Source organism: Oncorhynchus nerka, linkage group LG11, assembly GCF_034236695.1.
Source record: "Oncorhynchus nerka isolate Pitt River linkage group LG11, Oner_Uvic_2.0, whole genome shotgun sequence".
NCBI lineage: Eukaryota > Metazoa > Chordata > Actinopteri > Salmoniformes > Salmonidae > Oncorhynchus > Oncorhynchus nerka.
The window spans coordinates 34,679,595-34,705,359 of NC_088406.1; the positions used below are offsets into that span (position 1 = coordinate 34,679,595).

The 25,765-nt window shown below is 45.3% G+C and overlaps 1 protein-coding gene across 1 annotated transcript in view; it reads right to left on the minus strand.

Annotated features, from left to right (window-relative positions):
- LOC115137765 (membrane-associated phosphatidylinositol transfer protein 3-like) overlaps positions 1-25,765 on the minus strand; it is a 153,871-nt gene that overhangs the window by 61,414 nt on the left and 66,692 nt on the right. Inside the window, exons 4-10 of the mRNA XM_065024447.1 lie at positions 25,671-25,741; positions 25,229-25,452; positions 13,642-13,831; positions 11,901-12,041; positions 10,730-10,923; positions 2,855-3,012; positions 1,812-1,982 (exon numbers count right to left, since the gene is read on the minus strand). Of these exons, the coding sequence (XP_064880519.1) occupies positions 1,812-1,982; positions 2,855-3,012; positions 10,730-10,923; positions 11,901-12,041; positions 13,642-13,831; positions 25,229-25,452; positions 25,671-25,741 (1,149 nt within the window). The remainder of the gene's footprint in view (positions 1-1,811; positions 1,983-2,854; positions 3,013-10,729; positions 10,924-11,900; positions 12,042-13,641; positions 13,832-25,228; positions 25,453-25,670; positions 25,742-25,765) is intronic.

Consider the following 25,765-nt stretch of genomic DNA (forward strand, 5'->3'; position numbering starts at 1 on the left):
GAGAGTTCAGTGTAGTTTGTGTGAATGTGTGGGTAGAGTTCAGTGTAGTTTGTGTGAATGTGTGGTTTGTGTGAATGAGAGTTCAGTGTAGTTTGTGTGAATGTGTGGGTAGAGTTCAGTGTTTGTGTTTGTGGGTAGAATGTGTGAATGTGTGGGTAGAGTTCAGTGTAGTTTGTGTGAATGTGTGGGTAGAGTTCAGTGTAGTTTGTGTGAATGTGTGGGTAGAGTGTGTGAATGTGTGGGTAGAGTTCAGTGTAGTTTGTGTGAATGTGTGGGTAGAGTTCAGTGTAGTTTGTGTGAATGTGTGGGTAGAGCTCAGTGTAGTTTGTGTGAATGTGTGGGTAGAGTTCAGTGTAGTTTGTGTGAATGTTCAGTGTAGTTTGTGTGAATGTGTGGGTAGAGTTCAGTGTAGTTTGTGTGAATGTGTGGGTAGAGTTCAGTGTAGTTTGTGTGAATGTGTGGGTAGAGAATCAGTGTAGTTTGTGTGAATGTGTGGGTAGAGTTCAGTGTAGTTTGTGAATGAATTCAGTGTAGTTTGTGTGAATGTGTCAGTGAGTAGTGTTTTGTGAATGTGTGGGTAGAGTTCAGTGTAGTTTGTGTGAATGTGTGGGTAGAGTTCAGTGTAGTTTGTGTGAATGTGTGGGTAGAGTTCAGTGTAGTTTGTGTGAATGTGTGGGTAGAGTTCAGTGTAGTTTGTGTGAATGTGTGGGTAGAGCTCAGTGTAGTATGTGTGAATGTGTGGGTAGAGTTCAGTGTAGTTTGTGTGAATGTGTGGGTAGAGTGTGTGAATGTGTGGGTAGAGTTCAGTGTAGTTTGTGTGAATGTGTGGGTAATGTGTGGTGTGGGTAGAGTTCAGTGTAGTTTGTGTGAATGTGTGGGTAGAGATCAGTGTAGTTTGAATGTGTGGGTAGAGTTCAGTGTGTTTGTGTGTGTGAATGTGTGGGTAGAGTTCAGTGTAGTTTGTGTGAATGTGTGGGTAGAGTTCAGTGTAGTTTGTGTGAATGTGTGGGTAGAGTTCAGTGTAGTTTGTGTGAATGTGTGGGTAGAGTTCAGTGTGTTTGTGTGAATGTGTGGGTAGAGTTCAGTGTAGTTTGTGTGAATGTGTGGGTAGAGTTCAGTGTAGTTTGTGTGAATGTGTGGGAGTAGAGTTCAGTGTAGTTTGTGTGAATGTGTGGTGGGTAGAGTTCAGTGTAGTTTGTGTGAATGTGTGGGTAGAGTTCAGTGTAGTTTGTGTGAATGTGTGGGTAGAGTTCAGTGTAGTTTGTGTGAATGTGTGGGTAGAGTTCAGTGTAGTTTGTGTGAATGTGTGGGTAGAGTTCAGTGTAGTTTGTGTGAATGTGTGGGTAGAGTTCAGTGTAGTTTGTGTGAATGTGTGGGTAGAGTTCAGTGTAGTTTGTGTGAATGTGTGGGTAGAGATCAGTGTAGTTTGTGCGAATGTGTGGGTAGAGTCCAGTGAGTGTGCATAGAGGAAAAAACTAAAATGCAAATAGTCTGGGTGGCTATTTGATTAACTATTCAGCAGTCTTATGGCTTGGGGGTAGAAGCTGTTCAGGAGCCGTTTGGTCCCAGTCTTGGCGCTCTAGTACTGCTTGCCGTGCGGTAGCAGAAATAACAGTCTAAGTCAAGGTGCTCTAAATGGTGTAGTGTAGAACCAACCTACTTAGAATTATCCAAATATTTCACACTGGATTTGAAATGCAAAACACAAAAGCTGATGAATACAGTACGGCGATACAATTATAACAGAAAATACGCTGGTATCTCCTCCATAGTTGAATTGATTTTCTATTAACACTTTCCCTCTGACTCACCTATTAGTGTGCAGCGTCCGTCTCCCAGGGGGTAGCGCTGGTAGCGTGGCATGGGGAAGGGGGGCAGCTTGTGGAAGAGGGGCTCCAGCAGGGGCTCCAGTCTGGAGGCAGAGGGGTCCGAGGGGTAGAACAGGTTGAAGATCTGGGTGCAGGCAGGACGGAGTTGGCTTACTGAGGGACACAGGACAGCAGACAGCAGAGATTGGGGGGCTCTTAGTCTGTGAACTAATAAATTATAAGGCTTGTGTGTACAAAATGTGTAATGTGATGTGCAGTGATGTAAAGTACTTAAGTAAAAATACAAGTAAGACATTTTGGGGGGTATCTGTACTTTACTATTAATATTTTTGCTAACTTTAACTTTTTACTCCATTAATTTTCCCTGACACCCAAAAGTACTCGTTACATTTTGACAGGAAAATTGTCCAATTCACACACTTATCAAGAGAACATCCCTGGTCATCCCTACTGCCTCTGATCTGGCGGACTCTCTAAACACAAATGCTTTGTTTGTAAATTATGTCTGAGTGTTGGAGAATGCATCTGACTATCCGCCAATAAAAAAATAAAAATAAAAATAATTCCCAGTCTGGTTTGCTTAATATAAAGAATTTTAAATGGTTTATACTTTTACTTTTGATACATAAGTACATTTTAGCAATTCTATTTACTTTTGATACTTCAGTATATTTAAAACCAAAAACTTTTAGACCTTCACTCAAGTAGTATTTTAGTAGGTGACTTTTACTTGAGTAATTTTCTATTTCTATTAAGGAATCTTTACTTTTACTCAAGTATGACAATAGAGTACTTTTTCCTGCACTGGTGATGTGTGGGAAAGGCAGCCCTTTAAATATATTTATAGTCTAAAAAGGCTCTAAAAAGCTGCATCTGACATAGTGGTGTATTCAAGCAAAAGAAGTATGATGATGGATCTGGTCCATCAGCGAGGTAGCTAAAAATTGTGGGGAAGGTGTTGTATCAGGGTCTGCCTAGACACAGAGGTGTGTGAGAAGTGTGTGTGTTTCTCTAACAACACCTACCCTGGACAGCAGGCAGTACTGTACGTCTCATGGCCAGCACCAGGCCCAGTGGACAGCCCAGCAGGAAACATTCAGAGACCTCAAAGTCAAACCTCCCTGGGTTCAAAATCAGACTGCTGCTGCTGCCAGGACGCAGGTCCACCCCCTCCTGCATCAGACTGGGAGAAGAGGAAGGAGGGAGGGTTGGAAGGAGAGAGGGAGATGAAAGAGAAGAGAGAAGTAGAGAGAATGTGTTTTATTTTTATAAACCAAATCTACAAATGTTGCAATCCCTGTAGAAAAACAAGAAAATGGAAGGGTATACCAAACAACAAATCTACTACCTCGTTCTTAGAGAGACTGACTCAAATTCAAATACTGCATCTCCCCTACTCATTATAATGGATTTTACTATTAAATCCACTGTGTGTGTCCTGAGTGGGCATGTAAACAACAGGTTGGATGAGCATGTGTGTGATAAGCACATTTTATCTGGGAGACAAGACTGGGGCCTTAGTAGGCAGAGCAGAGAGATGGATGGGGCTTGTGGATGTTTGAACAGCCAAACTGGCCTTAAACCTACTGCATGGCTATAAACCTACAGACCCTGCAGCTGTAGAAGACCTCTTGACCCATCCAGTTTAACCATAACTAACATTTCCATCACAAAGGCCAGCATGGAGAGAAGGATTATGGTCTGTGGCCAGCCTAAAAGGGTAAATCAATCTGCCTTGAATTGCCGGATGCTCTATTTGTCTTTCATCTTCCCACTACCTGCCTCTCTCACTTGCTCTAACTTACAAACTACTTTCCTGCCCTCCATCAATTCACCTCTTACTGCTGGGGTCTGAACTAGTGGTGCGCGGGTCAGCTGTTTGTTCACCCGCAGCAAATTGCTAATAACCCATCTGCAACTGCCTGACTATATGATAAAGTAAAAACATAATTGCAAAAGGGTTTTCTAATGAACAATTAGCCTTTTAAATGATAAACATGGATTAGCTAACACAATGTGCCATTGGAACACAGGAGTGATGGTTGCTGATAATGGGCCCCTGTACACCTACGTAGATATCCCATTAAAAATCAGCAGTTTCCAGCTACAATACTGATTTACAATATTAACAATGTCTACACTGTATTTCTGATAAATTTTATGTTATTTTAATGGACATTTCTTTTTGCTTTTCTTTGAAAAACAAGGATATTTCTAAGTGACCCCAAACCTTTGAATGTAGGGCATATATACATTGACAGTTATGACAGAATCCTGGAGGTTTTCTCCAAGGTGTGAAGATAGTTCAACAAGTCCAGGCAATAACAGGCGACTGTCACGCCCTGGTCGAAGTATTTTGTGTTTATCTTCATTTATTTGGTCAGGCCAGGGTGTGGCAGAGTCAGGAGTCAGACCTGAGCCAACTCCCCCTGTTTATCGTGAGGAGCCAAGGAGGAGACTAGAACCAGAGCCGGTGTTGGAGGTGAGCGAAGCAGAGACTGTGAAGGAGTTAATGGGGAAATTGGAGGAGAGAGAAATGAGGGAGTTGCTGTGTTGGTGCTTTAAGCATGGAATTCGCCCGACGGAGCCTGGGTCAGCGCTTCATACTCGTCCTGAGGTGCGTGTTAGTCGGCTGGTGAAGATGGTGCCAGCCTCACGCACTAGGCCTCCTGTGCACCTCCCTAACCTTGCACGTCCTGTGCCAGCCCTGCTCTCAAGATCTCCAGTACGCCTTCACGGTCTAGCCCATCCTGTGCCACCTCCACACACCAGCCCTCCGGTGGCAGCTCCCCGCACCAGGCTTCCTGTGCGTGTCCTCGGCCCAGTACCACCAGTGCCAGCACCACGCATCAGGCCTACAGTGCGCCTCGCCTCTTCAGTGCTGCCAGAGCCTTCCTCCTCTCCTGCGCTGCCGGAGTCTCCCGCCTGTTCAGCGCAGCCAGAGCCTTCCTCCTCTCCTGCGCGTCCGGAGTCTCCCGCCTGTTTAGCGCTGTCAGAGCGTTCCTCCTCTCCTGCGCTGCCGGAGTCTCCCACCTGTTCAGCGCTGCCAGAGCCTTTCTCCTCTCCAGCGCTGCCAGAGCCTTCCTCCTCTCCTGCGCGTCCGGAGTCTCCTGCCAGTCTGCAAGAAGCCGCCAGAGCTGCCAGTCTGCAAGAAGCCGCCAGAGCTGCCAGTCTGCAAGAAGCCGCCAGAGCTGCCAGTCTGCATGGAGCAGCCAGAGCCGTCAGTCAGTATGGAGCAGCCAGAGCCGCCAGTCAGCATGGAGCAGCCAGAGCCGCCAGTCAGCATGGAGCAGCCAGAGCCGCCAGTCAGCATGGAGCAGCCAGAGCTGCCAGTCAGCATGGAGCAGCCAGATCCGTCAGTCTGCCAGGATCCGCCAGTCAGCCAGACTCTTCCAGATCTGCCAGTCAGCCAGACTCTTCCAGATCTGCCAGTCAGCCAGACTCTTCCAGATCTGCCAGTCAGTCAGACTCTTCCAGATCTGCCAGTCAGCCAGATTCTTCGAGATCCGTCAGTCAGCCAGACTCTTCCAGATCTGTCAGTCTGCCAGGATCCGCCAGATCCGTCAGTTTGCCAGGATCCGCCAGTCAGCCAGACTCTTCCAGATCTGCCAGTCGGCCACTCTTCCAGATCCGCCAGTCGGCCAGACTCTTCCAGATCTGCCAGTCGGCCAGACTCTTCCAGATCTGTAGGTCGGCCAGATTCTTCCAGATCTGCCAGTCAGCCAGACTCTTCCAGATCTGCCAGACTCTTCCAGATCTGCCAGTCGGCCAGATTCTTCCAGATCTGCCAGTCGGCCAGATTCTTCCAGATCTGCCAGTCAGCCAGACTCTTCCAGACTCTTCCAGATCCGCCAGTCAGCCAGACTCTTCCAGATCCGCCAGTCAGCCAGGATCCGCCAGACTCTTCCAGATCTGCCAGTCAGCCAGACTCTTCCAGATCTGCCAGTCAGCCAGACTCTTCCAGATCCGCCAGTTAGCCAGGATCTGCCAGAACCGCCAGCCAGCCAGGATCTGCCAGATCCAACTACCTGCCTGAGCTTCCTCTCAGTGCTGAGCTTCCTCTCAGTGCTGAGCTTCCTCTCAGTGCTGAGCTACCCCTCAGTCCCGAGCTACCCCTCAGTCCCGAGCTGCCCCTCAGTCCCGAGCTGCCCCTCAGTCCAGTGGGGTTCTGGGTGAGGACTACTAGGCCATGGTCGGCGGCGAGGGTGGACTAAGACTTTGATAGAGTGGGGTCCACATCCCGCGCCGGAGCCGCCACCATGGACAGACGCCCACCCGGACCCTCCCCTATGGTTTTTGGTGTGCGTCTGGGAGTCCGCACCTTGGGGGGGTTCTGTCACGCCCTGGTCGAAGTATTTTGTGTTTATCTTCATTTATTTGGTCAGGCCCAGGGTGTGGCATGGGTTTTTGTATGTGGTGTGTTGGTATTAGGATTGTAGCTTAGTGGGGTGTTCTAGTTAAGTCTATGGCTGTCTCAAGTGGTTCTCAATCAGAGGCAGGTGTTTATCGTTGTCTCTGATTGGGAACCATATTTAGGCAGCCATATTCTTTGAGTGTTTCGTGGGTGATTGTCCTTAGTGTCCTGATGTCCTTGTTCTGTGTTTATTTGCACCAGTATTAGGCTGTTTCGGTTTTCGTGACATTTATTGTTTTGTAGTGTTTGTATTTAGATTCGTGTTGCTTCAGTTTAATAAACATGGATCGCAATCTACACGCAGCATTTTGGTCCGACTCTCCTTCACACCTAGAAAGCCGTAACAGCGACACTGATAACTCGAGCTTGACTCCCAAGTTTCTAAACCGTACCAAACCATGGTATAGTGTCGCCATAATATTTGAATTGATATTTTAGCGATCCGCAGTAGAAGACGTCCTAAATGCCCCTGCCTTCAGATCAGATGTGTTTAACAGTTAACTTGCACTTGTTATGCATTTTTAGGCTATGGATGAGAAAGTGAACTAGTTCCAAACGCGTAGCTCAGTTGAATGCAGCTTTGCGATCTATTGACATCAAGGGTTGCATTAAATAGGCACATTATTTTTTTATGATGCATTTGGCGATGTTCAATTCATTTGCACAACACGTATAAACAAAAGCATTCACTGTGAAAGTTGATACACGTAGGCCATCCATATATAGGCTATGCGCAGCACTTCGTTCATTTTATCGAAGCACTTATTGTTTTCTTGCTCAAACCTCGAGCAACACCTGTAAAACTCAAGACCTTTTCTCTCAAAACACAGGGATGTCGATTCGCACGGGACTAGTATTATCAGAAGTTTGCCAAAAAACTGTAGGTTATTCTGGTTAGATGTCCAGATTTCAGTTTTAATTGAACCCATATTAACAATAGGCTACAGTTCCCTTGACATGCCATAGGCCTATTTGAAGTCCCGTTTTTTGACTGTGGAATTTGTATAGCGACTCACAATCATCACACATAACAGCCGGTGTTGTGCCCAAAATCTCACCCCCTGACAGAATTCTCCCCTCCTTCGCGTTCTTCATTGCTGCGACTTGCTTGCTAGTTGAGATTTCTGCTCTTCACTCCATTGACAGTTTAGCCTGCCTGTCTGCAGTTTTCGGTTTGGCTATTTGTTTCAATATGGTGACCTGGGCGGCTGTCCATGTCGCCCATAACTAAATCCGCTACTGGTTTGTATTAGTCTATAAATAAATCTCTTTGTCAAAATTCTTCATCTCCCCAACGTCTTATTCAACTAGTATTTTTGAAAGTGTATGGATAATAATTCAGTCATAGCTGTTCTGAAATGTTTATTGCTTGCCAACATTTGACTCCCTCCTCTGTGTTTAATATAACACACATATCCTGACGAAGTTTGTTCTATAGAAAGAATTTGACTCTGTGTGCCACAGAAAGTATTTGAATCTAGCCCAAAAACGAAGGAAAATATAAGGGGGGGGGGGGGGGGGGGGGATTCTGGCAGGATGCTATCATCCTGTTGGGGCTAGCCCTGAATACTGCCCCTTCTGGAGAAATTCGGCACCCATATAAACCATGATAAATTTTTGTCAAAAGTTGCTAATATATGCAATTAAAAATTGTTATCGAATAGGAAACACTCTAAAGCTTATAAAACCGTTTAAATTTTGTCTCTAGCTAAAGCAGAACTCTCAGGGCATGCATTCTCCCAAAGTCTCTCTTGTAATGGGAAAAGTTGCCCTCACTTTGACGTCATCGTTTACACACTTCCCAAAGAGCTATAACCATGGAAACACGTTCTATGTCTTCAGCGTGAAGCCTGCTTTCGATGAGGCCTGTAACTGCGAGAATCACGTGCTCACGAACGTTCAGCGTGACCAAACGTCCCGGTGACGCACAAAAAGTTTCACCAATGGGAGATTGAAGATTTCTCTCTCTTTCTCCCAGGACAGACTGAACAACGTGTGCTAATCTGTTCGCCCTCACGATTGCTGTAGACCTTTATAACATGCTAAGGCTCATAGTTTGACAAGTTTACTCTATAATGTATACTTTCGAAAAAGCCACTTGAAATTTGCATACATTTCACCGAAAAGTGTCTAGTTTGAGAACGGAAAGACACAGACTTGCAAACTGAACGCTAACTTGGTGAGTATTAACCCTTCCACGTCTTCTGAAGCAAGAACAGCCATGGTAAGGAATATTTACATCTTCATTTTGGGTTTCTGCCTCCATGATAGAGGAGTCAGCATTAACTCACTCTCTATTATAGCCTAGTAAACGCCAAATGTAACGTTAAAAATAATTGTAACATAGCAATTGCATTTAGAAGAAGTTTATCTTGCCATACATATGTAAAACATGCATATTTAGTCAAAGTTTATGATGTGTATTCCTTGTTTGCTGACGTTATCTGCCGGAGCTATTTATTTCTCCTGACATTGGAGTAGCATTTTTTGAACGATGCATAATTGTAAACAGAGATTTATGGATATATATTGCATATTATTGAAAAAAAATGAATGTACTGTGTAACATGTTATATTACTGTCATCTGATGAAGATTTCAAAAGGTTAGTGAAATTATTTTTCTTTTAATCCTGCGTTTGTTGATTGCATATTTTTTCCTACTTGGCTAAGCTAATGAAGTATGTATGCAGTGGTGGTTGGACATAAATATGTGCTATGTTTTCGCCGTAAAACATTTTAGAAATCTGACTTGCTGGGTAGATAAATAACTTCTTTATCTTTCATTTGAGCCATTTTTCAAGCGATTCTGTGGAGGTTAAATATTTTTAGGATTATTTCTTGCGTTCCCTGCGCCACATTACAGCTCAGGGGGGGTGGGGTGAGTTCCCAAAGGGGAACTAGTAGCCCTAACAGGTATTAACCACTTCACCAAATCTTTTCCAAACATGACTTTTCTGGCCCTCCCTTCTCTTTATTTTCAACTCTCCTTTCTCTGCTTTTGTCTTATTGAATTAAACTTCGACAATGCCCTTTTTTCCACCATGGATTGATGTTAACATTTTCTGCCTCTTCTCAAAAGCATTATTTGGCGATTGTCTGTGTCGGCAATTTGGTGCGTATACATTTAAGCCCTAAAGTATAGGCTTCAGCACTAATACCAGATAGCCTAAAATAATGAAAGAAAAACGTCAATGTAGACTATATACATTTCACAATAATGATACATTTACGGGTTTTTAAAGGTATTGTTTCTCTTTATTCAAACCGCCCACCAACCACCCACCCTTCAGCCATGCAATATTTAATTACCCTAAATCCACACTGCAGATATAACTGCAGGGACTGCGGGTAGAGTAAAATCCCCTGGTTGAGGTGAAAAGGGAAGCTTTTGACAGGCAGGTGACCCAGAGATAGGCAGGCTTCCCAGAGGCCCCTGATGAGTGGGCTGATGCCTGGGTATCACAGCTCTAAAAACAGCCTAAACTGAACCAGAGCAGAGCCCTCCCTGTGAGGGGGTGGGGATACCCTGTGGGATGGGCTGGGGGAACTTTCATAGAGAATAGGGTGCCATTTACGATTCAGCCTAGGTTGCCAGGGATCTGGCTACTGTAGCCTTCTAAATAAAATGCTATTTCTATGACTATAACTACGTGAGCCTCACATGTGACTTGGAATGGGAACACTGGTTGCTTGGTGCTGGTTAATTGGTAGCATGGTAGTGAGCTGGGAGCTCCCCATCCAGCCAGCTATAGCTGCAGTAGTCAGTCTCCTACAGTATGCACACTGGCTATTTATAGACTACAGCAGGCCGACAGGGAGGTCGGCAAGGTAGACAGGCAGGCATATACTGTAGATATACAGACAGAAAGGCAGACAGGCAAGAAAGGCAGACAGAAATGCAGACAAGCAGGCAGGTAGACAGGCAGGCAGAAAGGACCATATTGCAGCAAATATTGATGACAGAGTGACACACATAGAAATAAAACATCCCATAACAACCTGGCTGAGGGCCAGATAGCTACAGTACATCTGGGTTATCCCATCACACCACAGAGAACATAGCTAGATGGATAGATGTGCACTCATATACACATCATTCAAAATGTCACTAGAAATGTCTGGAATAAACATCGGGTATAGAACTGAGTGATAAGAAAACATGTATTCAGATATGATTCTAATGACCGTGGTATACGGCAAGAATGTGATGGTAGGAGTATACTATGTCAACAGAGTCCTTGCCAAGAGAGAAAAGGCAGAATAATCCCCACTGTGTATCACAGTGAGCAAAGGAAAAGTACACTGTTACTACTGCCTCATAATTCAACCATGGTGCATGAATTGTGCTTTTGGAGGTATTGTCCCCCACTTTTGGAGGACAATAGAAATTGAAATTAGAGTTAGGGTTGAGCCGGGTGTGGACATGAAGCTAAGGTTAGAGTTATGGCTAGCTTCCATCAGGGTGCTGTTCTCTGTCTACAGTACCTGCTGAAGAAGCTGTGTTGTCCTGTAGATGTGTCTCCATCGTACGAGTCGCTCTGTTTCCTGCTGAGGGGCTGTCTGGCCTGGCTGTGTCCATCGCTGGGCATTGCCGAGATATCAATGTTGCTCTTACTCAGCCTCTTACTGGAGCTGAGGCCCAGGCTGGGGCTGTGACAGGGGCTGTCCTCAGGGTTATCCTGCGTGGGAGGAAGAGAGTGAGGGACACAAGCCTTCACGCTTCACTCACACTCAAATACCATAACTGTACAAAAACGAGCAGCTCATTGCTAATCCCTCTCTCTCAGCACATATGAGAATGTGGGAGCTGGCTAGCTACCAGACCTGGATTTAAATACATGTGTATTTGAGTATTTCTATTTGAAATACTTGTTTTCTGTGTATGAGTATTTTTGTTCAAATTCTTGTTTCTAAATACATGATTTAAAATACCCTTAGGACCAAACAGACCTGAGTTTAAATGCATGGAGTATTTAAATATTTGTATTTAAAAATACACTTGCCTGTGTTTGATTATTTTTCAAATACAAACCAATACTTTCCATATGTATTTCCAAATACATTCTAATATTCAACTACTTACTTTGAAATGTCTCTGAAAGTAATTGAAATACCCTCAGAAGTATTTCAACCCACGTCTGCTAACTCCAGAGAGATTTTGATCCTTATTTTATGTTTGAGGCTACAGGAGAGTAGAAGTGGGCAAAGTAGATTTGAGGTTAGAGAGAGAGAGGGGAAAATAGGAGAACAGATATAGAGAGAGTGAGAGAAAGAGAGAGAGCAGAGAGGGGAGAGAGGAGGGGCTCGGACAGAAAGAGCAGCCCAGGGGATCATGCAGTGCTACGGTAACTGGGTGTAAACAAACAGGAAAAGACAGGCCAGCTCAGGACTGAGAGAGAGGACACCGAGTAATTTCAAGGTCTTGGCCGGGATAGCATGGGGTAGGAGAGATTTTCTGAGAGGAAAGCTGTCTGAACAGAGAAGAACTTACACAATTCTAGCTACATGCCATGGGGAGATAGTTGAATAGCACAGAAAGCACAAACTGAAATTGTAATGCCTCAATTCAAAATTCTCTTAGGGGCATCCACAAGTGCAGTTTTACAGAACATGTTAGAGAGCAAGTTGATTGAGTTGTAATGTGTCATGTTCCTACCTTGAGGCTCTCAGTGCTGTTGTTCCTGCTGCTGCTGTGGCTGGGGCTGCTATGCTGCCTCTGGCTACTACTACTGCTGTTGCTGAAACACAGGGCGTCGAAGCACAGCACACCTCCCACACAGTCGCCCATCACACACACCTGGACGGGAACACACACACACATACACGCACACACAGACGCACATACAGTACACACACACTGTTTTAGAAAACCTCGCTCCACTCAATCAATGTAGGCTGCCAAGCCTCCCCAGCAGGCATATTTGGGCCCCGTGCCTGTTCAGATCCACAGTTGTATCTGAATGTCAATAGCACACTTCATTAGGACTGACTCAGTCTGAGGGAACAACACAATTTTCTCCTTAATTGGTTTGACGTGCCACCATTGTACTTGGCTTCCTGACTAAGAATTGCGTTATGCCCACAAATCTTGTCAAAGTTATGCAAGGAGATGAAGTTCAATTTAATAGAGTTTAAACATTGTATGGTTTTGCCAATAATGCGCTCTTTAAAATTACAGCGCTTAATTTTGAACACAGGTCCTTATCAGAGAGGGGATTGTCCACAGGTGTGTGAGTTAATGGGGTCTGCAGACGGCATGATAAAGCTGCAGGTCTCTGGCGACACTAGTCCCCACAGTGAACACAGAGGATTACCCAGCCCTCTCTATCCCAATCATCACTTCCTCTGGAAATGATTGGCTTCCATTAAATGGACTGCAGCACATTATTGGATTTGGCCTGAGAGATTAGAGGGAATGAGATCTCCCATTCTCTCTCTCCTCTTCTCCTCCCTTGTTCCTTACAGTATGACTGATCTCTAGTGAGTCAGCGTGACCCTGTGGGAGCCGAGGGGACACTTTAGAGGTTGGACCCACCTCACCAGTGAAGCCCTGTCTCGAGGGACACTTTAGAGGACAGACCCACCTGACCAGTGAAGCCCTGTCTAGGGGGACACTAGAGGACAGACCCACCTGGCCAGTGAAGCCCTGTCTAGGGGGGACACTAGAGGACAGACCCACCTGGCCAGTGAAGCCCTGTCTAGGGGGGACACTAGAGGACAGACCCACCTGGCCAGTGAAGCCCTGTCTAGGGGGGACACTAGAGGACAGACCCACCTGGCCAGTGAAGCCCTGTCTAGGGGGGACACTAGAGGACAGACCCACCTGGCCAGTGAAGCCCTGTCTAGGGGGGACACTAGAGGACAGACCCACCTGGCCAGTGAAGCCCTGTTTAGGGGGACACTAGAGGACAGACCCACCTGGCCAGTGAAGCCCTGTTTAGGGGGACACTAGAGGACAGACCCACCTGGCCAGTGAAGCCCTGTCTAGGGGGGACACTAGAGGACAGACCCACCTGGCCAGTGAAGCCCTGTCTAGGGGGGACACTAGAGGACAGACCCACCTGGCCAGTGAAGCCCTGTCTAGGGGGGACACTAGAGGACAGACCCACCTGGCCAGTGAAGCCCTGTCTAGGGGGGACACTAGAGGACAGACCCACCTGGCCAGTGAAGCCCTGTCTAGGGGGGACACTAGAGGACAGACCCACCTGGCCAGTGAAGCCCTGTTTAGGGGGGACACTAGAGGACAGACCCACCTGGCCAGTGAAGCCCTGTCTAGGGGGGACACTAGAGGACAGACCCACCTGGCCAGTGAAGCCCTGTTTAGGGGGGACACTAGAGGACAGACCCACCTGGCCAGTGAAGCCCTGTCTAGGGGGGACACTAGAGGACAGACCCACCTGGCCAGTGAAGCCCTGTCCGTCCTGGGACTCGAGGAAGCTATGGTAGACCTGGTTGGTGCGGGTGATGAGAGTTGCCACGGCGTCCTGGTAGTTTGGTGCTGCGATGGCAAGGAGCGGGAGAGCAGCCAGGGGCAGGTGGTCAACGCTGCTGGACACACAGCTCTCGTCATAGCTGTACGGGTTCAGACTGGAGGGGATAGGAAGGAGGGGAACACACAACAGGAAGTCATTTGTGTGCCTTGAATAACAATCAATTCAATTCAAAATGTTTTTTATCCCTGAAAAATGACTTGTATTCCCATAGTTTTGTGTCTTACATGGAAAATTGAAAGTATCTATATGGTGAATGGAGAGCCCTCTGACATTTACAGTATCAACAGGCATTCATTCATCAAGCGTTTCCACTGCACAAAAATGTCATGGGAAATGGAATTTGGAAAAAGTCTTGTAATTGGCTGTTTCTGATAATCCAAGGTTATTTTGGGAAAAAGAGCCAACAAAATGAGTTGTTACCATGGAATGTATAAATATGATGAATGAGCCTGTGGCTATTCATCCCCCCCACTATCTCTCTCACTCTCTCTTCCACTCTCCTTACAGGTGCAGGCTGGCAGACTCTCCCCTGCTGGCACAACCTCGCCTCCTCTGAATGTCTGATAGCACCCTACGCTCTGTTCATCTGATGTGTGTGCATGTGTGTGTGAATCAGAGTGACAGAGTGTCCAAGATCCATTATCCAACAGTGTGGGGAAACAGTGAACAATAGCCTTGCCCTTGCCAGCACTCCTTGAACAGCTGTACCTATCACCATCCATCAGCAGCTCAGATTACAGGAACTTGCCAAACCTGTGCCAAGGCTGAAATATGGGTGCAGTCATGGATAGGATGGGGTCTGCGTGGTGTGAAGACTCCATCTGTAGAGGAGGTCCCTACCCAGCAGTATCCATTTATAAGAATAGCCAGGAGAGAAAAGGAGCTTCCCAGGTAAATGGCAAGCTGAAGCTGTGATGTCATGCGCCATGTTCCCCACCCTCGCTCTCTCTCTCTGTGAACAGATCCCATGTGTCTGCGGTGGGGAACATGGAGCAGGAAACTGTGACACCACTATAATAAGACACCTACAATATGTAGGTGATAGGAACTGTTTTCTGTTCAGTTATTTCACAGGTACAGTTAGGCAATGTTCTAGGTAAAAACTGCCATTTGCCTAGAATGTATCTGACCGCAGAATGGCCGACTGTCTGCTTTTAAAGCTGAGTACTGTAAGTACTTACAATGTAACAGCATGTTATTAAATATATATATCTGTAGCTAAAAAGGTCACAACATATGCAGGCGAAATGTCTTTTTTTTTAAACACAAAGCCATTTTTTATTTTTAAGGGAGACCCCAACCTCAATTTTATTTAAAAAAATATATAATGTGATGTTTCAAACAATTGTTTAAAGGATAGACCAAACATAATTGAAAAATAAGTGGTTTATCTTTATTTGTTTTAATAAAACACAATGAAGTAACAGGAATGAGCACTGGGTCACAGGAATGAGCTCTGAGTAACAGGAATGAGCACTGAGTAACAGGAATGAGCACTGAGTAACAGGAATGAGCACTGGGTCACAGGAATGAGCACTGAGTAACAGGAATTAGCACTGGGTCACAGGAATGAGCACTGGGTCACAGAAATGAGCACTGAGTAACAGAAATGAGCACTGGGTCACAGGAATGAGCACTGAGTAACAGGAATGAGCACTGAGTAACAGGAATGAGCACTGAGTAACAGGAATGAGCACTGAGTCACAGGAATGAGCACTGAGTCACAGGAATGAGCACTGAGTCACAGGAATGAGCACTGAGTAACAGGAATGAGCACTGAGTCACAGGAATGAGCACTGAGTCACAGGAATGAGCACTGAGTCACAGGAATGAGCACTGAGTCACCAGAATGAGCACTGAGTCACCGGAATGAGCACTGAGTCACAGGAATGAGCACTGAGTCACAGGAATGAGCACTGAGTCACAGGAATGAGCACTGGGTCACAGGAATGAGCACTGAGTCACAGGAATGAGCACTGAGTCACAGGAATGAGCACTGAGTCACAGGAATGAGCACTGGGTCACAGGAATGAGCACTGGGTCATAGGAATGAGCACTGAGTCACCGGAATGAGTGTTTGTGTGTGTGAGAATAACTTGATGTCACAGAACTTCCTTCAATTAAACAAAGATAAAACAGAGGTCATTATATTTGGCAAAAAAGATCTTAGTCTAAATAGCAACATAAAAGCAGTAACAATTGTGTGTGTGTGTATGTGAACATGTGCTTGTGTGTGTGGGGTGGGAGAGAGAAGGTGTGAGTATCGCTCCTCCCCTGCAGCATGTGTGTCTGGCTCCTGCCTCTGCACAGTATGAGTTCCCCATCTTCCTCTACAAAAGGCAAGAAAGACAACAAATACAAAAAGCTGAGCATATTAAACAGATCCTCAGATCTCTACATTGACTGCCAGTACCTAATATTAACTTGAAAATACATATAAAACACAACATTCCCTTGTTAACACGACATATTAATTTTTTTATTTAATATAGAACTGAAATAAAAGAATGATCAAAAACAATCTCTAGTTTGGCCCAGACTTCGTTGTCAGTTTCCATGTAACGAGCTGTGACTTGCCTCGCTGGTGGAATGGTACACAGGATGTCTTGAAACGGGTACCAAAGGAATGTCTTCGCGGGCTGGCCAGCAAAACCTGTTGGCCCCTATCCTTTTCATACAACAAACAGTGTGTGTTTGTCTGTGATGATGCTAGGGTACCGTTGACCGTCGTACTTCAGCACACACCATTTGCCAACAACCAGGACTTTGCCACTGATTTTCTGTGGTCGTGGGAGCCTTCTGTCAATTAAATGTGAAATGCTTTGCATTAAAGCACTCACAGTTCAGATGTTGTCTTGCTGTGAACAAACAGCTGACGTCCCTGTAGGTCAGCTCTCCATGGCCTAGGGTTACTGCCTGATGCATCTTCATCGTAGATGGAACTAGTGGCACATCCTTGGGCATCTCTGACACTGCTCTGTTGACTGCTTCCTCTTCCACAAAAACAACTTGATTGCTGTATCTGTCTTGCTCAACACAGAAAACAGCTCTGAAGCATCAGGGATATCTGTCACCTTGCTGACAAGACTATCAGCCATCCTCTTCAGGGCCCTACCACTCCATCCAGGGCACACTTTACGGGGCTTGCCTCAAAGAAATTCCACGATCCAGCAGTGAATCCTCTTCTGAACAGCTTAGTACAAAACAGAAAATAATTCCCTTGCTGCTTATGCTGAGTTCAAGGGCCATCACTGTAAAAATGGACAGTGGAGACCTCTGGATGTGCACTCTACACATAATCAAGCACTGGTGATAAGTGCTGCCAGATTGCTGGTGGGCCCTTCTGTCTGGAGGGGGACACTGTGCAGAAGGACACCGGTCGGGGGGTTGTATGCACATAAAGCACACCTGTGTGCAATGTTGCCTGATGGTGTGATGCTCTGAAGTGGACCGTCTGTATTTCTGTACTTATAGAGGTCATTTTCGGAAAAGTCCAGATGAATTAAGCATTCATGTGTTTTCTAGCCTTGTTTCAGTGCCCTGTAGTGGGTAAACTGATTCTTGATGTTGTAAGTGTGCCTCTTAAACTTGCGCAGCATCAGGTTCAGCTGTTCCAGCAGTTGCTCTTGGGTGGTCTGGAACTCTTTTTTGATGGTGGATGTTCTGCCATTGGGGTCATTCTTGTGCTCCTTATCCACAATTGCCCACTAGACATAAGTAACTTCATTCTTATCGTTGTATATATTGGCCTGAGACGGGGCCAGAGAGGTCCTTGCACACCGCACATGCACATCATGTTGCATGTGATGGATTTTAGAAGTTCATCAGGATTGAAAGTGTTGATGATCTTCAGGTGGTGCAGTTTCTGTACGATAAAACTGAGATTTTCGTGCTGCTTGCACATGCAAGTCTCCCGGTCACTTGGGTGAACAACGCAAAAGGGGTGCAGTGAGCAGAAGAGGGGAGTACGAGATCAACCCATCATGTTCTGCTAAAAACTTCACGTAGATTTTTCATCGTGTTCAAAAGGAACCTCTTCTGATTTTCTTCTGGGCGAGGGTCTGCCACTTCCCAGTCGTAATTCGACTGACATCATCCCTGGTGTAAATATCTCTGACATTGTTTATGAAGCCATCTACCACCCCATTGTTTCTCTTCCTTTGGTAGTTTTAAGTTTAGTTCTGCATTCTTCGCATTCATCAGTCACCTTTTCTTTGAAAACCCAAATGAACCTTGGGAGAGACGTTGCAGCCTATATTTTTTATACGTTTTCCTGTCACTATCTTTGAGATGAGTTGCCTTTCCCTTTCTCCCTGTGAGTTTCTGTACCTCTGCCGGATGTCCTCCACTAAAGGCCTCATGGAAGAGAAGAGTATTTTGTATTGTAGCACGTGGTAGCTGTCTCATTTGTTTGTACATTTTTGTACGTGGAGATGGATTGTTCTGTTTCATACGCAGAATTTCTTCCTTATACCCATCCTTTTTTTCGGGTTTGTGTCTGTAGCTGCTTTTGTATCTCGTCAGTTTGTTTCTGTAGCTGCTTTTGTATCTCGTCAGTTTGTTTCTGTAGCTGCTTTTGTATCTCGTCAGTTTGTTTCTGTAGCTGCTTTTGTATCTCGTCAGTTTGTTTCTGGGGCTGCTTTTGTATCTCGTCAGTTTGTTTCTGGGGCTGCTTTTGTATCTCGTCAGTTTGTTTCTGGGGCTGCTTTTGTATCTCGTCAGTTTGTTTCTGTAGCTGCTTTTGTATCTCGTCAGTTTGTTTCTGTAGCTGCTTTTGTATCTCGTCAGTTTGTTTCTGGGGCTGCTTTTGTATCTCGTCAGTTTGTTTCTGGGGCTGCTTTTGTATCTCGTCAGTTTGTTTCTGTAGCTGCTTTTGTATCTCGTCAGTTTGTTTCTGGAGCTTCTCTGATGTCTTTCACCTCCTTTTAATAAGCCCTTCATCTTTTTGCCTAAAACACACAAGTACATCACAATTACGATAGTTCAGCACTTAATCGATTGGCTCCCTGTAAGTAATGTGTTCACATTGTAAAACTGAAAACACCTTCAGTAATTCCAACTGTGAAATTTAAAATCAAGAGAATAGTATTATAATGAATCAATGTATATACCAGATACACATTTGAAATGAATATTTCATTCAAAACTTCTCACTCCTGTTACTCTTATTCAGTCCTGTTACCCTTCATATGAGTAACAGGACTGAAAGTAACAGGACTGAGTTTTTAGTATAGCATTTTCAAATATATGAAATGTAGCCACATGGCATCGATGCTAATAACACGATAACACTTAGCACCTTCAAGTGGTATACCAAAACTATCTTTAAAAAACAAACATTCTCAATCATACTTACAAAATGATACAAAATACAGAAAAAAGAGTGAGAAAACTTACTTACTTTTGGTCTTCCCATGACCTTCTGGAGACTCAAATGATGCTACTTCCGGTTGATCATGTGACTTGTGGAATGTCCCACATTTTTAGAGGGGGGAATGTGTCAGGGTAACAGGACTGAGTAAAAACCTGGGGACATGACTAAAATGTGTATTTTAACTAGCATATTAGCAATTTCCGATGAGAAAATGTATTTTATGTCTAAATTGGAAATAGAGTCAAACAATAATACAAAAAAAAGATTTCTGAATGAATTCTAATCATTATATTTCATGGTGAAGTGTAGTGTTAGAGAGTGGGGATGGGCTCAAATCAAAATTTATCATTGTTCTAGGTAGTTTTTATTAGGTTTTACATGATGTATCTTCAAATTGCAATCAGGACAAAGAGCAGGACACTTTGCTTGATAGTATAATGTATTATACAAATACTTTTCATGCATATTTATGTATATAATATCCTTGGGACAGAAAATATTCATATTGACATATTCATTGGAATGGCCCATAAGATACAGCTAGTTAGCACTGCAGTGCATAAAATGTGGGTCAGTAGTTGCTTCAAAGTGAGAGAAGGACAATAGTTGAACAGTTTTGAACAAATCAATGTTTTCCAAAATGAAGGAGAAGCAAGAGAGAGCTGGAGAGTGATTGTCTTTTTTTTCACTTCAGTATCACTTACTAAGCTAGCAAATTCAGCAGGATTTTGCAGGTGTTCCTACTTACAAAGCATTTAGAGGTCTGTAATTTTTATGATAGGTACACTTCAACTGTGAGAGACGGAATCTAAAACAAAAATCCAGAAAATCGTTTTAGATTCCGTCTCACAGTTGAAGTGAACCTATGATAAAAAATAACAAACCTCTACATGCTTTGTAAGTAGGAAAACCTGCAAAATCGTCAGTGTATCAAATACTTGTTGCGCCACTGGGAAGATTTGTTGACTATGACGTTACTTTAGTTATGGTGACAAAGACGTAGGCTGTGTGTAGCAGTTATGACATGGTTTGGCTTGGAAATGTTTTTTTTTGCCTGGTCACGTACAGCTAATGTGTTGTGCATTGAAGTCCACAAACAAAGGGAAAAGGTGAGAGGAAGCGAGTGCATAGATGTGAGAAGGAATACAACATGGCTGCTATGAATGTGAACAGTGTTTACGCGTGACCAGGGGTGTATTTATTCTGCCGATTCTGCTGAAAAACATTTCTTAAACGGAAGCAAGTGGAACGAAACAGAGATAAACATACATGTACCTGAATTTGTCCAATAGAAACTCTCGTTTGCAACTGTGGGACTAATGATTACACCCTAGATCAGCTAGGTGCATGCAAGAGTGTGTGCAAGGCGGTATTGAATGTGTCGCAGCTTCAAGATGGTTATAGGGGCAATTTGAGAATAATGTAGTAGCCTAAACCTATCGATGTTACATTGAACTGGGTGAATGGAATATGAATCACAGTCATCCAATTTGCTGTAATAGAAATACGGCCATACTCATGAAAAAAATAAATGGTCCTCCCTCATCTTAAACGGCACTGACCTCCACTGGTATGTAGGTTATCCATCGGTAGTCACTCTCAAGGGCCTGTGTAATGTACTGCTATAGCTGTACTGTGTCATGCTGTTCCTGTCGTGTTAACAGAGACCCTGTAGAGCCCCCTGCTGCTGGCACAGGACACAGATATTACCATAACACCCCTGGACAGGCAGTTACATGGCCAAGACCAAGGTCAAAGACCATCTAGACAACACAAAGCCACCCACCCAGCTTCTCTCGTCAGCCTGTTCTTTATTTATTTCTAGAGATGGATAATTAGTCATCTACTTATTTTGTTGGTAATGCTGTGGGATATTTATTCTTCACCTGATATAGAGTCCAGGTAATGCTTTGTTACTGAGTTTCACTGTAATTGGATGTAGAATACACAGCTATACCAATCTAATTTCTTGGAAGAACGCAGAGCCTTTAGGAGCACAGTGGGTTTCAAGTCTTGACAATGGGTTTCAAGTCACTATGAGAAAGTATCTCTGGTGTGTGAGATGAGACTTTCTCACACACACACACACACACACACACACACACACACACACACACACACACATTCTCATTAGGAGACTGTTCATGCTAGCCGGGGTAGAAGCTGAGGATATACTGTGGTATGCCATCAAAGCAGAACAGACCTTCAGAGAGCCTATTTGTAAGAAGACAAGGGCTCCTTGGCTACTCGCTCTCTGCCTCTGTGTAACACTTCTAACAAAAGTAGGCTTACAGTTCTGTTCAACCTACAGCAAGCCTGTCAGCCTATTCCTACAGTACATGAATGAACCTCTTCAACAATACAACTAAGAGAATTGTATCAAGGCCATTTACATTGAAGACTGCCGATTAAAACAAAAAACTGTTAGAATCAGATTTGGGTTCCGTCCCAAATGGCACCGTATTCCTTATATACTGCACTACTTTTGACCAGAGCCCTATGGGCCCAAGCAGTGCACTACATTTGGGACACAATGTCTATCATCCTTTCTCCCATCCATTTCTGTAGTGTCTGATTCTACAGATTTACATAGTAATGTGCTGATGAAGAGATGCCTAGCTAACTGCCATTAACAGGATCTATCCATTAGGAGTGGCGTGGCAAGAGAGAGGAGATAGGGGCTTATCTGTTCAATCAGCCCTAAGCCAGCATCAGCAAGCCAGCATCCCTCCTCAAAGCCAAGAAGTTTACACTATCTCACATTCCCTCTCACTTCATCTGATGTCACAGAGTGGGCAAGACTGAAATGGGTTCTAACTTCATCTGATGTCACAGAGTAGGCAAGACTGAAATGGGTTCTAACTTCATCTGATGTCACAGAGTGGGCAAGACTGAAATAGGTTCTAACTTCATCTGATGTCACAGAGTGGGCAAGACTGAAATAGGTTCTAACTTCATCTGATGTCACAGAGTGGGCAAGACTGAAATAGGCTCTAACTTCATCTGATGTCACAGAGTGGGCAAGACTGAAATAGGCTCTAACTTCAGAGAGGGTTAGATTCCAGGCTGTATCACAATTGGGAGACCTATAGGGCGGCGCACAATTGCCCCAGTGTAGTCCGGGTTAGGGTTTGGCCCGGGTAGGCCGTCATTGTAAATAAGATTTAGTTCTTAACTGGCTTGCCTAGTTAAATAAAAGTTAAATAAAAACAATTTCAATATAAAAAAATGACGGGGCACACAGTTTACAAAGCTAACGAGGGAGAAGCAGAGACATAGACAGAAGGAGAGGGAGGAAGCCGAGGGAGGGGCCGAGGGAGGGGCAGAGGGAGGGCCCGAGGGAGGGGAAAGGGAGGGGCAGAGGGAGAGGCAGGGGCAGAGGGAGAGGCAGGGGAGATGCAGGGGGATGGGCAGAGGGAGGGCCCGAGGGAGGGGAAAAGGGAGGGGCAGAGGCAGAGGAGATGCAGGGGAGGGGCAGAGGGAGAGGCAGGGGAGATGCAGGGGAGGGGCAGAGGGAGAGGCAGGGGAGATGCAGGGGGAGGGGCAGAGGGAGAGGCAGGGGGAGGGGCAGAGGGAGAGGCAGGGGATGGGCAGAGGGAGGGCCGAGGGAGGGAAAAGGGAGGGGCAGGGCAGAGATGCAGGGGAGGGGCAGAGGGAGAGGCAGGGGAGATGCAGGGAGATGTAGGGGCAGAGGGAGAGGCAGGGGCAGAGGGAGAGGCAGGGGAGGGGCAGAGGGAGAGGCAGGGGAGATGCAGGGGGAGAGGCAGAGGCAAACCACAATGTGAGCTTAATTAGGCAGAGATGTGCAGAGTAGACTGAGAGCTGCTGCTCCCTGGCTGTGTGTGCTGTGAATGGACAGAAAATGAGTGGTCTCCTTGTCCTCAGATCACAGTCAGGTCAAACTCCCTGTCCCGCCCTGTCCTCAGCTAAAGTAATACAAGACCAACGTCACATGAGATTGAGTTGTTTATTAGTTTAGCTGTAGACAATGTTTTGTATATCTTCAACTGTCACAGAGGAAATGGTCACAGGAAAATAAATCAACTGGTTCACATCCTCTTTTCTGTGTTCCAAAAGGGTTCTTCGGCTGTCCCTATAAGAGAACTATTTTTGGGTCCAGGTAAAAGAACCCTTTTGGGTTCCAGGTAGAAGAACCCTTTTGGGTTCCATGTAGAACCCTGTGGAAAGGTTCTACACGAAACCCAAAAGAGTTATACCTAGAACTAAAAGGGTTCTACCTGGAACCAAAAAGGGTTCTTTTTAGGTCCTAGATAGCATCTTTCTTTCAAAGAGTGTAAATGGAGCAGCAATTGAGAAATGTGGCAATAACTCACACACAGCCACCCAGTAGAGACCCATGGGATGTTGTTCCTTTAAATATTTCATCCCTGGCCATTGCTGTGCCATGCAGGGAGGCAGGCAGGAAGATGTCAAGCTGCTGAGGAAACACCACAGCCCTCACATCTATTTAAACTCTCGCCTCCAGTCATTGTCTCTCACCAACGGCAATCACTACACCAGACAGACAGACGGATGGAAATCTCAGGGTGCGTCCTGAACGGCACCCTATTCTCTACTGATCTAAAGTTGTGCACTATGTGGGGAATAAGGTGCCATTTGGGACTCAATCTCAGAACCCAGTCTGCCAGCTCCCAGTCAACACATACCAATTAGTGGAAATATATACACAAACATTCTCACAGGAATATCAATGAAAAAGAGCTATGCAAAACAAAGTGACATTCTACCAAAGACAATATATGCAGCAGGGAGCTGAAAAATGTGTGCATTTGTCTCAAAGGATTCCCCCCGGAAAGACTGGCAGCTTTAAATGCGACATGAAAAGATGAGTCTCTGCACAGCCAGCAGCCTGACACATACAGTACTGCCTACAATCACCCGAACAGAACAGAGAGATGCTGCTTCGGGTTCCTCCTCAAAATGGGGCAAAAACTCAAGATAGTCTGCAGATTCCTTTGGTCTTCACCTCGCCAAGGTCTTCATTACTTAACGGATGTGATTTAAAGAAGAGGATTCAAAGAGAGTGAACGCCTCTTTAAGCTCATGTGTGATTGAAGACTTGCAGGCCGCCATCATCATCTGCATTCAATGCAGCCAGCCACAGTAACTACTGTAACTGTAGCTGATTTATTGAACGGGGCGAGATTGACAAGCAGGCAGCAGCTTATTCTGGAGGTAACAGCTTCCACATTCGTCTCATCTTCAATTCAGTTCCCTCTATTCCACAACCAGATAAAGGCACAGGAGCCCAATAATAAACAACAGCCGTTAATTAGGTAAACAGATCATAGTGAGTCATCAAAAATCATTTTCCTTTCCACACTAATGCAATTCAAACCAGTCACTCTGGCATCTGTTTCATCTTTCTTTCTCTGTCCGCTGAATAGAGCTAGGGGCTTCAGGGTTCTTCAGGGTGCTTCAGGGGCTTCAGGATTCTTCAGGGTGCTTCAGGGTTCTTTGGGGTGCTTCAGGGTTCTTCGGGGTTCTTCAGGGGCTTCAGGGTTCTTCAGGGGCTTCAGGGGGCTTCAGGGGTAGATCAAGGTTATGAGTTTAGTGTTCCACATGCCTCGAAAGGCTGGGAAATGTCAGTGGCATGCTAATTAACATCGCAACTTCTGCTTAAAGGCTACCTGCTCTATAAAATTTCCAATTTAACCTTCAACAGAATTGGCAGCCTGGTATCTCTGGCCCGACGTCGCTGTTGATTCATTTGACTCCCGAGGCCAAGATCTGTGAATTGGAAATGGTCACTTGGGTATTCTGCCATGCCTCCTTAAAAATGACAAACATGCCTAAACGGTGCACTGTCATTCTGACTGTCAGACTAAATCGCTAGGGGGGTGAATTCACCGCAATAGAAATGCTATCAAATAGAGCCCACATATCACAAGCTACTATTGCTTTATAACCATCATGATTCTCCACTGTGCTTCAGCTATACAGCTCAGCAACGGGGGGCAGCGCTGAGACAATCTGAAAGGGATGAAAGGCCAATACAAACTGTTCTTCAATGCCAAACAGAAAGCAAAAATCAAAATCAGAAAATTTAAGAAATGTTAGAAATTTCAAGATTTTTACCCCCCTTGTTTGACTCACTTGGAGACGAGGGAGAAGGCCTCGGCACACACAGCTGGGCAGGCCACTAGCTTGATCATCACATGTTCTGCAGCGGCCTGGAAGTGTGCCCGAGCCACCTTCTCCAGCACGGAGGACAGCGTGGTAGCATCGCCAGCCTTGGTGCCAGGGTCTCCCCCTGCCGTATCCAGGATGTTCCCACCATGCATCACCAGCAGCAACACGTGGGTCTTACACTGGGTCTTCTGTAGAGTGGAGAAGAGGAAGAAGTAACCAATGAGGGGTAAGGAGGTAGAAAAGAGGAGGATGTGAGAGGAGAGGAGAGAGAAGTGGATTAGTGGTATAAGCCAAGAGTCCCGGACCTGCATTCATTTATACTATAGATAACAGAGACACCTCATGAGCAGCCAGAGTAGTTATGCTGGTTATTTATATATCAGAGTTTATATTGTGATTCTCCTACCTCCATGTCCTCTAACCCGTCAATGCTGCTCTGAGGGACACAGCGAGGACGCCCCAGGCGATAGAGGCTCTCTACAGATTTAAGATAGGAGAGAT